Source organism: Prionailurus bengalensis, chromosome D3 (assembly GCF_016509475.1).
Source record: "Prionailurus bengalensis isolate Pbe53 chromosome D3, Fcat_Pben_1.1_paternal_pri, whole genome shotgun sequence".
In the NCBI taxonomy this organism is placed as follows: domain Eukaryota; kingdom Metazoa; phylum Chordata; class Mammalia; order Carnivora; family Felidae; genus Prionailurus; species Prionailurus bengalensis.
This window is the reverse complement of record NC_057356.1, coordinates 62,592,820-62,609,758: the sequence shown is the minus strand read 5'-3', so window position 1 is coordinate 62,609,758 and position 16,939 is coordinate 62,592,820. Positions and strand designations below refer to the sequence as shown.

The following is a 16,939-nucleotide window of genomic DNA, read 5'->3' as shown; positions in this document are numbered from 1 at the left end:
CACACCAACATTCTGGGGTTGTTGTGGGATTTAAAAGATCCCTGGCATACTGTGGCTGATTAACAGATACTGGTTATTATTCTTATATCTTAAGAGTTAGCCCTTGAACCTATGTTCTAAGAATTTACAGACTATTTTAAGAACTAAAAGAGACTTAAAGTTCACATTTAATCAACTCATATTAAATATGAGAAACTAAAATTCAGACAGGTGGAAGTGATTTGCCAGTACTCAAAAAGCTTCTTAGTGGCAACTGTAAGACTCAGAACCAAGTCCCTAGACTGTAATCTAGTGCTGACTACTTTATCCTAATTCTCTCCAGAAACTTAGTAACTCCATGGTTTCATTAAGAAAAGCAAATGTCTAGTTCTGACCATGCCTCTATTCCGCATGCCAAGATGGATCCCACTCTATGACTCAACTTATACATTTCAAATTACATTTCTCATACTCCCTCTCCAGCCACATCTCCTCCAAAGTTCTATATTCCTTTTAATAACATAAATAGTTTGGTAGTCATCCAAGTTCAAAGAGGTGAGAACCATGAAGATAGAGATGAAACATTTACTCTGCATCTACTATGTGCCAGGTAATTGGCCAGGTTATTCACCAGTATTACCTCACCTATCAGGGATTGTCATCACCAGAAAAATGAGGAAACCAAGCTTCCAAGGCAATTCTCCTCACCTTACCTAGTAAGAATAAGTAGTGGTACCAAAAGTGAACCCAAGTCTCTCTGATTTAACACATTCAAACTATGCACCTATACATAATCTATGCAACAACAAACTGGTACATGTATCTTCGTGTATATACCCTTTGTAATATTTAAAAAATGAAGTATCATATATATTGCTCTAGAGCATGTTTTTATTTTGACAATAACATTTTATTTCCATGGCAGTTTTACCTCTCCTGTTCATTAGTAACAAATTTTGCAAATAAATCTGATATACGAAAATATTCAAGATACTCACTTTTTCTTGATTAGTGAGATAATATCTAAACTTCCAAACAAGATCTTGTTCTTCATATGTAAGTTGCTTGGTTGGTGGATAACTCACAATAATCTACAACAAAGAAAAAAAGAACTACGTTGGTTAAATATATTCTACCTATGTATTTCCATTTCATTTAAAATTTTTCATTTATTTAAATATTTCTATAGTAGAATATTACAGAAGTAGAGAAATGTACATGAAGCAGAGTAAGGCTTAAATTTGCTGTACTTCTCAGTCCAAAAAAGGATATTATTAGAGTGCAGGGACACTCCATATAGAAATCTGTAACTACAGAGCTCATTTAATTCAACCAAAAATAAACCATATCAAAATAACAAAATCCCCCTTTCTTTCCAAAAGGAAAAAGGAAATAAATAATGAACACTTTCCCTGTCAAGTCAAAGCACACAACAATGCATATCTGCACACCAAGGCTTTCCCTCAGGCAATGTACCTTGGGGCCAGTTTCTATATGGTGGCCAGACCACTATATCAAGAAAGTATATACTATTTGTCTCTCTGTCTCCAGGATTAATATATTTTCTTAAAGCCCCAAAATTGATTTCAAAAAACATACAGAAAATGCAAAATTGTTGAAATTATGCAGATTTCCTTACCCTGGAAAACACATGCACCTGAATCACTTTCAAATGAAGTGGTTATCACATCAATTGCAACTAAATTACACATTTCATTATTTTTATATTATTGGTCCATAAATTCTCTTACATTTAGTTGATCTCTTGTGGCAGCGTTAGGTTTGAGATCATGGTCAGAAGGTCCACTTCTTAAACTCCGGGCAAGCTTGTGATGTTTGCTCTCAACTAAATTCTCCTATAAATTATTTATAAAATTAATCCATAATGTAAACTTCATCAAAAGGAAGTTTCAATAGCCAATTAGAAATATAAAAGTAAGTAGTTGCTTACTTAAAACCATTTTAAAATAATTAACATTTTATTCTTGTTACAACTTTCATCCCCTGTGTATGTTTCTTTTAAATATCACCATATTGAGATAGGGAAACTAAATATGCCTTATGCTTCACTAGTGCCATAATATGCACATACCGTTCCAGCTTCTTAAAATACCTCATTATACCCCCTCATTCTTCATATATTCAAGGCTTTCATACCCACTCGGGTATCACCTTTACTCTAAAATCTTCCCTGACAACTCAGACTAAAGCATTCCCTCTTCCTATGAGCTCCTAATGACCCTGGGACATCTGCCAGCAGTGACTGATGGAAGGGATGGTGACCATAATGCTTGAACATACATATGTATACTTGGTATGGACTATTTTAACTATAGCCAAAGCCATTAGTTTTGAACATACTGTCTTTGCTTAAGGGATTTTTTTATTTTATTTTTATTTTGCATGTGTGAATTATCTATTCATATCTTTTTCCTAATTTCCAATTGGCTTTCTGGTCCTTTATTACTTCAGTTTTTAAGAATCCTCAATACATTAGATACTCATCCCTTTGTCTGCGATGTAGGTCAAAAAGAGTTTCTTCCAGTTTGTCACTTGTCTTTTGACTTTGTTATAGTGTTTTGCCATGATTGTTTTAACGTAGTCACATTTATCAATCATTTCTTTTACAGTCTCTAGATTTTGAGTCATAATATGATTACAAAGCTTTCCCTACACTGACAGTAAAGTACTAGTAAGGTTTGATTTTAATACTTAAATCCCTGATCTATTTGGAATTTTTCTCTACGTATGATGTGAAGTATGGATCTGACTTAATCTTTTTCGAAATGTATGATGTGAGGTATGGGTCTGATTTTATCTTTCTATAAATGGCTAACCAGTTCCCCACGACTATGTTCCAGTAATGAAATGCCACTAATTATCATACACTAATTTGCATATGTACTTGGATCTATTTCTGGGCTTTTTCTGCTTTTCTATCAGTCTATCTGTGTCTATCTGTGTATGTACACGTGCTAGTACATGTGCTTATAATTACAGAAGTTTTATAGTGCTTTATTCTCTGATTCAGTAGTATAATAGCTGGGGTTTTTTGTTATTGTTGTTGTTAAAATATAGTCCTCTATTTGGTAAATAATCATGACTACAAACTGAACTAAATTTTTGAGCACAGGGGATAAGGAGAGTAGTTTTGGTTTTTTGTTTTAGTTTTGGATTTCTATCTTTTTAGTGTTTGCCCACTTGCATTTAAAACGTTTTTTAATTGTTTTAACATTTTTTTTAATATTTATTTATTTTTGAGAGAGAGAGAAAGACAGAGCTCAAGCCAGAGAGAGGCAGAGAGAGAGGGAGACAGAATGTGAAGCAACCTCCAGGCTCTCATCTGTCAGCACAGTGCCTGATGTGGGGCTGGAACTCACCAGTTAGATCATGACCTGAGCCAAAGTCAGACGCTTAAACGACTGAGTCATCCAGGCACCCCTGTTTTGTTTTGTTTTAATTACAGTATCCATAATGTTAAAGGTATAATTCTTTTTTTTTTTTAAGCTTTATTTATTTTTGAGAGAGAGTGCAAGCGGGAGAGGGGCAGAGAGAGAAGCTAAACAGGAGATCCAAAGCAGGCTCCGTGCTGACAGCAGCAAGCCAGATGTGGAGCTAGAACCCAGGAACTACAAGATTGTGATGCTGGACCAATTTTGGACACTCAACTTAGCCACCCAGGCACCCTAAAGCTATTAACTCTTGATGAGTATCTTCTTTAGAAAAGAATACACTAGGGGCGCCTGGGTGGCGCAGTCGGTTAAGCGTCCGGCTTCAGCCAGGTCACGATCTCGCGGTCCGTGAGTTCGAGCCCCGCGTCGGGCTCTGGGCTGATGGCTCGGAGCCTGGAGCCTGTTTCTGATTCTGTGTCTCCCTCTCTCTCTGCCCCTCCCCTGTTCATGCTCTGTCTCTCTCTGTCCCAAAAATAAAAAATAAAAAAAACGTTGAAAAAAAATTTAAAAAAAAAAAAGAAAAGAATACACTAAAAATACAAACATCTCATTTACCAGACTTTTTGGTAGGAGTAACAGTGCTAACTAAGGTCCTGGTATAAAAAACTTTTTTTTCTTACATTTTTTTAAATGTTTATTTACTATTGAGAGACAGGGGGAGACAGCATGAGCAGGGCAGGGGCAGAGAGGAGGAGACACAGAATCTGAAGCAGGCTCCAGGCTCTGAGTTGTCAGCACAGAGCCCGACACAGGGTGCCCAATGGACTGAGCCACCCAGGTGCCCCCAAAAATCTTTTTTACTGTTGGCCACTTTGGAGGTAAGCATAAAATGTCCATTCATGTGTTTCAAATATCCAGAATAAAAAATATAATATCATCTTATAATGAAAATTCAGTTTCAATTTTAGACATATTAACTCGAATTTATTATACTACGCATAGGGACTGTGAAGGAATTCAGGATGTTTGTTTCTAAAAGATTTGCAAGTGACCTTTTTTTCCCTAATTTTTATGCTTTTTTTCTGCCATCTCTTCCTTTGGTGTTGGGCCATCAGTTATTACTTCCTGCTTTAATGATGTGTATTTACCTCTATCATCATGTTTTTATCTTCTAATATGCCACTTTTAATCCACTTTGGTCTGATTAGGAAGGTAACTAATCCAATTAGAAAGGTAAAAAAAATAAGAATAAGATGGTTCAGAGTGATGTAAAGGAGTTTTAAGTGTGAATATCATGGTATCCATTATGCTACTAAAAGTATTTTTTGCCTGAAACTTTCTAAATTTAAAGTCATCTAATTAATCCTCTGGTACAAAGTAAGAATTCTTCCTGTTTCCTATCCCTGAAAGTGCTATCATCTCAAACTTCCATATGTAGGTATCTCTCAAAATCATCCAAGTCACCATGATCCAAATAAAAAAGTCCTTGTAGCTACAACAATCTTCCATATTTTCCAACAAAATCAGTCTCCCTGTAATTATCCATTGAGCCTACAGTTTCATTCCAGTATAAACAAACTCCCCTTCCACATGACGACAACCTTTCAAATACCTGTTCCCTAAGTTCTCAAGACTACATTCCCTAACTCTTCCAATAATCAATAAAATGGTTCCCCAATACTATACTCTCCTGACCTTATTTTTAGGTGTTGATACTGTAAAAGTTCACTGAACTTGACTCCAGATAGCTAAAATGGACTTATGAATTACTTTTAGGTGTCTGAATTAGTTACATACTTTTTTAAAAGAAAGTGTATGTGTGGATCCAAGTCATAATCACTGTGGAGAAACACACTTTCATAAGAAATTTGACAATAACTCACCATAGACATCTGAGGATCAGGAACCTTCACTATCTCAAAACTTGTTAAAATTGGAGATGACTCATCACCATCCTGGGTTACAGTGTAGTAAGTTAAAAAACAGATAAAATTTAACCAAATAGTAAAAAATAATATATGATAATGCACATCCTATGTATTTTAATTCTATTTAATGAACATCATTCCTCCCTTTTAAAAAAAAGTATCTTCTTTCAACTGTATTTTAAAATACATATCCATTTTTTAACCTGTTGTTGCTGAGGAAATACTTTGGGAAAAATAAAATCTAACAAAAAGTTGTTACAGTTTTTAGATATATTAGATATAGAAATTAGTAGATTGTTTTTGTAAGTTTTTTTTAACTGTTTATAATGATAATGGGTCAAAATTAGTATGTCCTCATTTTCCAACTTAAAACAAGAAACCACAAAGTATAATTAAAATATAATAAGTATAAATATGAATAAAATGCACAAGGGATGTGTTGCATTATTTGCAAAAACTACTGAGTAGATGTTGGTAACTTTTCAAATTATCACAATAAAGTTCCATTCAAAGAAGTCAAATTTTAGGTGTGGAGTTAATGTTGCTGAACTTTATACACAGAGACTCAGCAGCATTGCTTCTTAGAGGGACACCTCCTCAATGCAATGCAAACCTAAATAAAAAGAATCAATCCATCAATTATTAAGAAATAAAACTGCCTTATTTTGTTGGTATTATCATTTTTGAAGAGTATTGGCTTTTATTTTTATCCAAATCAGGCAAGAGAGGTAATTCAGCATAATAAATGTCACTGTGTACATAGTGGGAAAAGCTAAACTAATTAAGGGCAAAATTCATTTCCTCCTAACTGTACATCTTGGATCAAGTTTTTCTGTCAATTTCCAAATGCTAGTATTTCCTTTGTTAGATAATGTGCACAAAACCAGGAGAGACTGAAATAGGGGAAGTACTGTGACTTGACTTTAGTTCAATAATTGAGTCTTACAAAAAAACCACAAATTCCCGCAGCCGTTGTTTAACAGGCTGGTTCTCAGTCACAATACCAGAAGACACATTTATCAGCCCAACTGTGACAAGTAATCTTCACTAAGGCTATCTGTCACAAAAGACAGGTGACAAGAAAGTCTATTTCCATTAGATTCAATACACTGGCCCAGCAATCTTTACACTAAGTGGAAATATGACAGGGTAGGTAGACAGGCATTAATTTATGAGCAATTTTCAAGAAGCAGTAGAAAGGGGTCAAGAACCTTTTCAAAAATACTTGAAATTCTTCTAATTTTTGTTCTGTTATTATTTCATCTATTATCAAAGCTGTCTCTCAAAAGATTCTTCACATCTCTTATGTTTGAAAGTACCATTTCCATTATCATGTTTTTGCAATATAAACTCCACATGGGCAGGAAATAATGCTTTAAATTATATGATATATAGTATAAAATGTAAAATGTGAGTTTATTAAAGTGTATTAGTGACAAAATAATTTCACTCATCTGTATTTCCCACTGTTTTTAATGCAGTTTTTCTAATGAATTAATAAACAATGTTAAATAGTCTACCTTCCTAATGTCTTTTTACCAAAGACTATCATTTATAAAATAAAAACCTGAAACAAGTTAACTTTTCCTAACCTTTTATTAAAGAGAAGGGGTACAAGCCTAAGAGAAAAAGATATATGTTAACTTGAAAAGTATCAAAAAAATGATCATAAATGAACTACATAAACCTTAAAACTCCATTACAAAAAGATCTTTCAAATAATTTATAGTTATAAAAAGATGTATATTTTCAAAAATCACTGAGACAGCTTTAATAAATAACACTAGAGCGTAAATATAATTTAGAAGTGCTGCCTCTAATAAACAAATATACTGCATATAACTATATACTAGAAGAAATATTATTCTATTATGCCATGTATCAAAAAGTCTGTCCTCACCCACGATGATTTAAGCACCTAAGTATTTCCACAATAATACCTGGTTTACGTAGTTCTGAACTATGCATGCAATTATTTCTATAGTGCTTAAATTAAGACCCTTCAACAAGCATTAAAGGCACAGATATTTTTCATCTAGCTACATATCAAACATACACGTACTTTCTTCTGCATAATGAGCAGACCAGAACAAATCCATAAGTGCGTACTTGTTATCACTCAGTCAGATAACATGGTTTTCTTAATTCTGCATTAATTATATATAAAAAATACATATTTAGAATGGCTTTCATAAGCATACTTATGTAAGGATCACATATACAATTCCAATACATTATATATGCTTACTCAAATAGGAAGTATACGCTTAATTTTCAACACCTTATCACTTAAAAAAATTATTCTTTTTATTTTTGAAATGAATATCAATTGTTAACAAAGCTATTGCTTTAATGTTCTACTTGTCAATTTACAAAACAATTAATCAAAAAGTTTTTAATCTGTTGCATATTTATTGAATTCTGGAACCCAGAACTCCATTACATGAATGATCGGTTTTTGTAATCTTGTTGTAGCTATATGATCTGATTTGTGTATACACAAACAGCTGCGGCTGACAGCTGTCTGCTGCTATCCTGCAACCAAATAATTCATCTCAGCAGGTACAACAGTAATTTTTTTTAATGTTTCCCCTCCCCTCTACTTCAGAGACTATAAACAGTTCCAAGACAAATACCTTTTCATAATAAACAATACCATATTCCTTATCATCACACTTGACACATCGAAACTCAACCATCAAGTACATGAAATTAGAACTTCGTTTTTCACTCTAAAAAAAAAAAGATTTTTATGAAAAATAATGATCTTCAACATTCCTTTAAAGGATCAGTAATACATCATTATTTCCAATTCAGTAATACATGACCTATCAAGTACAACTTAAAATGTAGTAAATTTTTATTTCATTATTATAAACACACTGTTTTATACAGTACTGTTATTTTATTTTATATAGCACCATTGTTTTATAAAGTAGTGTCTACTATTCTCCTATAACTCCCTCCTCAAAGTCAATGACATTTCTGGTTTATTCTAGTTGGATTATATTATATAAAATCTTGGAAGGTATTTTATATACATTTTCACGAAAACTATTTTATTTCAGAAATAAAGATGTTTTGTACTTCTAATTTAAGCAAATAACTGTTTATCCTTAAACCATATGTCTAAGTATGTAAATTAAATAAAGTATATAATTAAAAACAGAAGCTATTTGAGCTTCCCAGATACAACCTTTACAAGTTATTCACAATTCACAAATGGTCTTAAGATAACTGGCAATCATTTATACATTTTTATCAATATACTTTAAATATACTGGGAAATAGTTACTTTTCTCCAACATAAAAAAATATTGCATGTATAAATGTGTCCTCTTAAGGAAAAAGCAAACACTAGGACAATAATAAAGTGAAAATAAAGTCTAAAAGGGTGATAAGTCTTAACCCAGTTTTAAAAATGGTATTAAATCTGTATGTATAAAATCATAAAGGTCTAAAGAAGTCACTTAAATTGTTCAGCTTTATGAAGCATATAATAGTCTAATTATGGTAACGGCAATGCTCTCCTATCTTTTAAAGAAGGGAAGGTGAGTAAGGCTGGACAAAGTAAGCTGTGACACAGCTTCTTCTACACTCAAGGGTATCTAAGTTGAAGAACAGAAAAATGAAAACACTTTGATTTAACTATTTTAGGAATGTAGCTATTATAAAAATTCAAAAAATAAATTTTTCTTTCAGTTTCAATATGAAAATGTATTATGAATTTAGAAAAGATGCCCAGTTTATTCATACTGAATGTAAGTATTGTTAAACAAAACACTCATTTTTTTTAAATAAACAATAGTAGAATTTAACTTTTATAAGTGTTCATTGTAAATTAAAAATTTCTCTCTTTCAACCTGCTAAAAAAACATTCACAGAATATAAGTCAGTTATGCCCTGTGGTAATCACAGTAAATTAGGCATATCACAAAAATTGAAATTCCTCTCTCCTAATGTGATTAAAATAATTGTTCTCTCTATTACCCAGACACAGAATGTTAGGCCAAACATGTAGTATGTCAGTGCAAATATATAAAAAAGAAAAGAAAACTTTGTTCTAACTTTCAGAGTTTCACGGAAGCCATCTTTTAATTAAACATATTTTGGGCCAGTAAACAAGATTAAAAGACAAATTACTTTGAACCATGTAACTTTACAAAGGGTGCAGAGTGCTGTACGTAGTACATAATACACACAGTATCTTAACTGGGGAGAATTACTAACAATGACTTAAGATTACTGAAATAAACAGGTAGCACTGGGTTGAAAGAATCCAATACTGAATTGAACATAAATATATGCTGCCAAATGGAGAAAGAGAACACCCAAAAGAGGCATCAAGTTTAACACAGGCTTCACTTGTATAATATTCAGTACACTAAGGATAACTTATACCTACTTCATGGTTTGAGAGAACATTAAAATTAAAGAAAAACAGGTATCTCAAATTTCCCAATTATTACCATAGAACTCACAACTACAGGTTATCCTCAATGCTCTCACATTTGTAAGTTATCTGTCAATAAACAATGCTTCTCAAAAAGTTTGACTTAGAGGGCTGCCTGATGGCTCAGTCACTTAAGCTGAGGTCACCATCTCATGGTTCCTGGGATCAAGCCCCAAGTCGATCTCCATGCTGGCAGCATAGGGCATGCTTAGGATTCTATCTTCCTCTCTCTCTGCCCCTCCCCCATTCATGCACACATGCACATGCTCTCTCATAATAAGATATAGTTAAAAAAAAAAACAAAGTTTGAGTTAGAAATATGGAAAAAATATTTTGTAAGAAAACAAAATGCAAAAAACGAGGGATACAACCCACCTCATTTATCATTTCTATTTCTCTAAATGTCAATCTGTCCAGCCAGTCTACTTTCACCATGTGTCCTTGTCGATGAGCTTTGGTGAGCTGCAGAACAAATACAATGAAGAAAATTTTAACATAGATTTCACAGAAAGGAGAATAAAAATGGTAATGATCATCAACATAATAGTGGGAAAAAGTGCAATAAGACATTAAAAAGGAAATAAATGGCATAAGAATTTCAAAGAAAGAAATGAAACTGCCTTTATCTGCATATGACATGATTATCTATGTAGAAAATAAAGAAAGATCAAAAAAACTCCAGGAACTAATAAGCAATTATATAGTAAAGTTGCATGATTCAAGGTTAATATATGAAAGTCAATCCCTTTCCTACATACCAATAATAAGTCAAATTTGAAATCAAAAACACAGTATAATTTACATCAGCACCCCAAAAATGAGACTGGTATAAATCGAACAAAACATGATCTACATGAAGAAACTTACAAAAATCTGTGGAACAAAATCCAAGAACTAAATAAATGGAGAGATATTCTGCTCATGGATAGGAAGGTTCAATACTGTAAAGATGTCAGTATCTCCCAACTTGATCTATAGAATCAATATAATCCCAGTCAAAATTACAGCAAGACATTTTGTAGATGTCAACTGATTCTAAAGTTTATATGGAGTGGCAAAAGACCAAGAATAGCCAACATAATACTGAAGAAGAACAAAATTGAAGGACTGACACTACCCAACTTGAAGATTAATATAAAGCTACGGTAATCAAGACAGTTTGGTATTGGCAAAAGAATAGATGAATAAATCATGTAAACAAAACCCAGAACTAGACTCCATAAAGACAGACATATGATCTTTGGCAAAGGAACAGGGACAACATAATGGAGCAAAGACAGTCTTCTCAACAAATGGTGATGGAACAAGTGGACATCTACATGCAAAAAAATGCATCTAGACACAGAACTTACACACAAAAATTAAATTAGAATAGATTATACACCTAAATGCAAAATGCAAAATTATAAAATTCCTAGGAGATAATATAGGAGAAAACTAGATGAACTTGGGTATGGAGGTGATTTTTTTTAAATGCAGTACAAAGGCACAATCCATGAAAGAGATCACTGACAAGCTGGACTTCATTAAAATTAGAAAAACTTCTGCTCTGTGAAAGACACTGTTAAGAAAATGAGAAACTAAGCCACATATTAGGAGAAAATATTTGCCAAAGACCTGATAAAGGACTGTTATGAAAAATATACAAAGAACTCCTAAAATTCAGTAAGAAAATAAGCAACTTAATTAAGAAAAATGTGCCAAAGAACCTTAACAGACAACTCATCAAAGAAAACACATAGATGGCAAATGACCAATATGTCATCAAGGAAATGCAAGTTAAAACAAGATACCACTTGGGGCACCTAGGTGGCTCAGTCCGTTGAGTGTCTGACTCTTGATTTCAGCTCACGTCATGATCTCAAAGTCATGAAAATGAGCCACCGAACCAGGCTCTGTGCTGGGCTTGGAGCCTGCTTGAGATTGTTGGTGCTCGTTCTCTTTGAAAAAAAAAAAAGAAAGAAAGAAAAACAACAAAAAAAAGACAAGATACCACTAAACACCTATTAGAATGGCCAAAATCTGTAAAACCCTACAACACCACATGCAGATAAAGAACAGGAAGAAATACAACAGGAAGAAAATGCAGAAATGGAACAGGAAGTCTCATTCACTGCTGGAAATTGGTTGCTACACGGGGAATGTAAAATAGTACAGCCACTTTAGAAGACAGTGCGGCAGTTTCTTACAAATTAAACATAATCTGGAGCACTTGGGTGGCTCAGTTAAGGGTTTGGCTCTTGATTTTGGCGCAGGTGATGATCTCATGGTTTATGAGTTCAAGCCCTGCATTGGGTGCTGCACTGATAGCATGAAGCTTGTTTGGGATTCTCTCTTTCCCTCTCTCTCTGCCTCACCCCTGCTCCCTCTCTCTCTCTCTCTCTCTCCAAATAAATAAACTTAAAAAAATAAAAAAAAAAAATACATACTCTTACCATAAAATCCAGGAAATGTACTCCTTGGTATTCACCCAAAGGAGTTGAAAATATGTCCACACAAAAGTCTGCATACGGATGTTTATAGCAGCTTAATTCATAATTGCTAATATTTAGAAGAACTAAAACGTCCTTCATAGATAAGTAAATAAACGTGGTACATTCAGACAATGTAAAATTACTCAGTACTAACAAGAAAAGAGCTATCAAGCCATAAAAAGATGTGGAGGAACCTGAAGTGCACATTACTAAATGAGAAAGCCAACCTGAAAAAAACTACACAGCATGCATACTATATGATTCCAACTATATGACATCTGAACAAGGTAAAACTATGGAGACAATAGAAAGATAACTGGTTGCTTCAGGTTTGCAAAGGAAGAGGAATCAATAGGTGGAACAGAGAACTTCTAGAGCAGTGAGGCTACTCTGTACAATACTATAATGATGGATAAAGGTCATTATACGTTTGTCCAAGTCCACTGAATATACAACACCAGAAGTGAACCCTGTGGAAAACTATGAACTTTGGGTGATTATGATGTGTCAATACAGATTCATCAATTAAAACAAATGTACCACTCTGGTGGAGGATGCTGATAACGGGGGAGGCTACACAGATATGGGGGCAGAGGGTATATGGGAACTCTGTATCTTCCTATTAATATCACGATGAACCTAATATTTCTCTACAAAAATAAAATATTTAAAAAGTCTTTTAAAAAATGGATAGTAATGTCACCTTCACATTTGACACGTTCCTATACATAACAGAAACCGTATACAACTATCAGGATAACAGAGGGACTTGGCTAGAGACTAATCATCTACGATTTTTAGAGAAAAACAATTTTCAAACATTTTATTTAAAGGTCCATAATTTGCCAATCTAAACATGTTAAAAAATAATGAAGCCTTTCCTAAAAGTATCTCCATGTTCTACATTTCTTATATTTTCATTACAAAGAGACAGGTTTATAATAAGAATAGTTTCTCGGGGCGCCTGGGTGACTCAGTTGGTTAGACAACACACTTCGGCTCAGGTCATGATCTCACAGTTTGTGGGTTCGAGCCCCACATCAGGCTCTGTGCTGACAGCTCAGAGACTGGAGCCTGCTTCAGATTCTGCATCTCCCCCTCTCTCTACCCCTCCCCTGCTCATGCTCTGTGTCTGTCTCTCAATAATAGATAAACGTTTAAAAAAAAATTTTTTTAAGAATAGTTTCTCAAATGAGAAATAAACTACCTTGTCTATTTCCTTCCTCTCAATCTAAAAAACCTATAAAAAATCATTTACACACAGTAAGGTATTTCTCTGAGGCCTATAATTTAATACTCCAAGATTTCAGTGCATAGGTATGCATGTGTGTTTTAATTTTGAAAGGAAGTGATAAAAGAATTAATAATAAAAAAGAATTAGCAGTAAGAAAATAATTTACAGGGAAACCTGGGTGGCTCAGTCGGTTAAGCGTCCAACTATATTCGGGTCATGATCTCACTGTTCATGGGTTCAAGCCCCACGTCAGGCTCTGTGCTCACAGCTCAGAGCCTGGAGCCTGCTGCAGATTCCATGTCTCCCTCTCTCTCTGCTCCTCCCAGGCTTTTGCTCTGCTGTCTCTAACTCCAAAATAAACAAACATTTGGGGCACCTGGGTGGCTCTGTCAGTTAAGCATCCGACTTCGGCTCAGGTCACGATATTGCCGTTTATGAGTTCAGGCCCTGCAGTGAGCTCTGTGCTGATAGCTCAGAGCCTGGAACCTGCTTGGGATTCTGTCTCCCTCTTTCTCTCTGCCCCTTCCCCACTCAAGCTCTCTCTTTCTGTCAAAAATGAACATTTAAAAAATTAAAATTAACATTTTTTAAAACATTTTTTTAATAGAAAAAATAATTTCTACAGTTGCAGTTGGTAGAGTCCTCTGAAGGTCTTATATACATACCAATCTACCCTTGGTTTCAGAAATTAAATAATACACTGACACTTCAAATACACAGAGTATTCAAGACAATTTCCAAGGTCCTCAAAATGGAACAAGATTTTGTCTTATAAAGTGTAATTTAAACACAGCATTATTCATGTATCAAAACCCCTCTTTCATTCTGAACAAATTCATAGCATAAAGCAAAACTGGGTGGCAAAGCCTTACATGGTACTCTACCAGTCATTTTCTTTCCCATTATGTATGTTATGGTGGTATGCCTACAAGGAAGCCAAACACTTCCATCAATTATTATGTCTCAAGGAACTAAAAATTTTCACCATCAATATTCTTTATCTTCTTCAATTAAGGGATTCTTATCATGACTACATGGTCATACTGTTTCAGGAGTGAAAAAAAAGTAACTTCATACAAAAAGTTTGAGGATTATCGTAATATAAAAATATCAGATTAGCTTTCAAATTCCTTTTCACCTGAGGTTATCTCTAAATTAAAATGGATACGGCAACATAAGTGCTTAGCACAGTTCCTCATACAAAGCAGGGACTAACCATTTCATTGGCTCTAGTTGAAGATTAAACAAATATGATACCATCATGGAAAGAGACTAAGAATTAGTTACAAGAGAACCAAAAGAACACTGGGCCATATGACCTAAAGAGTACTAGACCAGGAGCCAGAGAACCTGGGTTATAATCCTAGCACTCCATTTTCCAACTGTCTTTTTTTTCTTTTTCTTTTCTTTTTTTTTTTTTGAGAGAAAGAGAGTGCATGTATGCATGAGCAGGGGAGGAGAGGTGTAGGGAGAGAGAGAAACAGGAAGAGTGAGCAAAAATCTTAGGCAGGTTCCATGCTCAGCGCAGAGCCTGACATGGAGCTTGATTCTAAAACCCTGGGTGGAAATCAAGAGTTGGACCCTCAATCGACTAAGCCAACCAATGAGCCACTGAGGCGCCCCTCTAACTCATTTTTTCCATGAAGTATACTTGATAAACAATGTTACATTAGTTTCAAGTGTACAACATAGTGATTCAACAGTTCTATACATTATGCCATGCTCACCACAAGCATAGCTACCAATCTGTAATGTTTGAACCCATATCTACAAGATGAAAGTATTAACTTCTATCCCTACCCCCAAAATTCAGAGATAATGGATGCAAAATACGACAGTTAATATTATTTCCTGTAGTCTATAAAGAATTATATTCGCACACACTTTGCAGCATGTTCCAAACTGGTTTTTAAAATTAATGAAAATATAAAGGGTCATATTACATGCTTTGCTTTTATGAACAAAGTAACGGTAAAAACCAGTAATTAGAGTTTATATTCCTAGACATATATAGCAAGAAGGAAGAGGAAAATAACATTTATTCACACACCAAATTTTTGGCACTTTTTATAACCTAACCACACTATAAAATAAATAGTTCTGACCCCAATTTGCAGATGATTATCAACTACTACAGTAGAGCGGCAGAATGAGGAGTTAAAGCCCAGGTCTATATGATCCTGAAGTCCATGTTCCTTCCACCAGGTTTTGCTACCCACTCTAATATGCACTCTTAGTAAGACATTTAAGTTCAACTAATTTTTGTAACTTATTAAATACTAATTTCATATTTATGTTATTGTGGTTGATTCTCCACTAGTTTCCTTTGAGGAAAGAATTAGCAATAGCAGGCTAAGTTTAGATGTGGGAGAATGTGGTGGGGCTCCTTCTTTCCCTTACTAAATCATCAGACAAATCATAAATTTTCTGGGGTCATTTTCATTAGTTCCAGAATTCATGTCTACTAATACATATTACTTCCTATATGGCATATTCCAAATGCCCCCATTTGAATAGTAAAGGTGACCATTCTCAAACTTACAACAAAGAATGTCAATGGTTAAGATGGTAGTACCATAAACTTGGTAAAGCACGAGGACAAGTTTAATTATCCTAAATTCACATTTTTGCATCTTTATTTGCAATACAGAAAATTTAGACATAAAGAAATGTAAATGTCCATCTTAAACTAATAAGTAAATTATGATACATGTACACTATGGAATACTATGTACCCTGACATGGAAAAATCACTGTTTCCATTGAATGCAAAAGTGACTGCAAAAGAGAGATACCACTTATACTATGACTGCTTACCAGTTTGTCTCCTGTATCAGACTCTGAAATTGCAAGAAATTCTATGTTCTATAAAACTAATTCTGTTTGAATTAGTTTTATAATTTCTGCAGAATTAGAAAGTTGCCATTTAAAATGTCTACTAGCCATCTGCACTATTTACCTATTACTACATAACAAAGCACTCAGTTTAAGGCACTGAGTGCCTTAAAACAATATTCAGTTTTTTTATTTCTGATACTTCAAGAAGTCAAGAAGCCATCTTCTTGTAAGACACCTAGATTTTTTTTTTTTTCTATTGGCCTACCAGTGTCTCAACAGTCTACTGTCATATTGGTGGCTGGAGCTAGAATGTTCATGATAGCTTGCTTCACTCACATGTTTAATACATTTGTGGGAAAAAGTGCATTCAACTGGGAAACCAGGATGAGTGGGCCTCTCTCTTTCTGCATCTACTCTCAGTGCTTTTCCCTCTCCAGGTAGTCTTTCAATATAGTCACTACAATAGGATACCCAGACTTCTCACATATAGCTCACTGTCCCAAAAGTGAAAAACAGAAGCTTATCAAACTGTCTTAAGGTTTAGGCCTGGAAGAGACATAGCATCACTTCAGCAGGACTGTATCAGTTAAAATGAGTCACAGCACTAATGCAGATCCCAATGTGGAACAGAAGGGTAGAAG

The 16,939-nt window shown here is 34.2% G+C and overlaps 1 protein-coding gene across 1 annotated transcript in view; it reads right to left on the bottom strand.

The window, feature by feature from the left end:
* PIK3C3 (phosphatidylinositol 3-kinase catalytic subunit type 3) overlaps nucleotides 1-16,939 on the bottom strand; it is a 146,423-nt gene that overhangs the window by 92,087 nt on the left and 37,397 nt on the right. The window contains exons 5-9 of the mRNA XM_043558700.1: nucleotides 10,128-10,214; nucleotides 7,936-8,031; nucleotides 5,255-5,326; nucleotides 1,731-1,835; nucleotides 978-1,070 (exon numbers count right to left, since the gene is read on the bottom strand). Coding sequence (XP_043414635.1) covers nucleotides 978-1,070; nucleotides 1,731-1,835; nucleotides 5,255-5,326; nucleotides 7,936-8,031; nucleotides 10,128-10,214 — 453 coding nt within the window. The remainder of the gene's footprint in view (nucleotides 1-977; nucleotides 1,071-1,730; nucleotides 1,836-5,254; nucleotides 5,327-7,935; nucleotides 8,032-10,127; nucleotides 10,215-16,939) is intronic.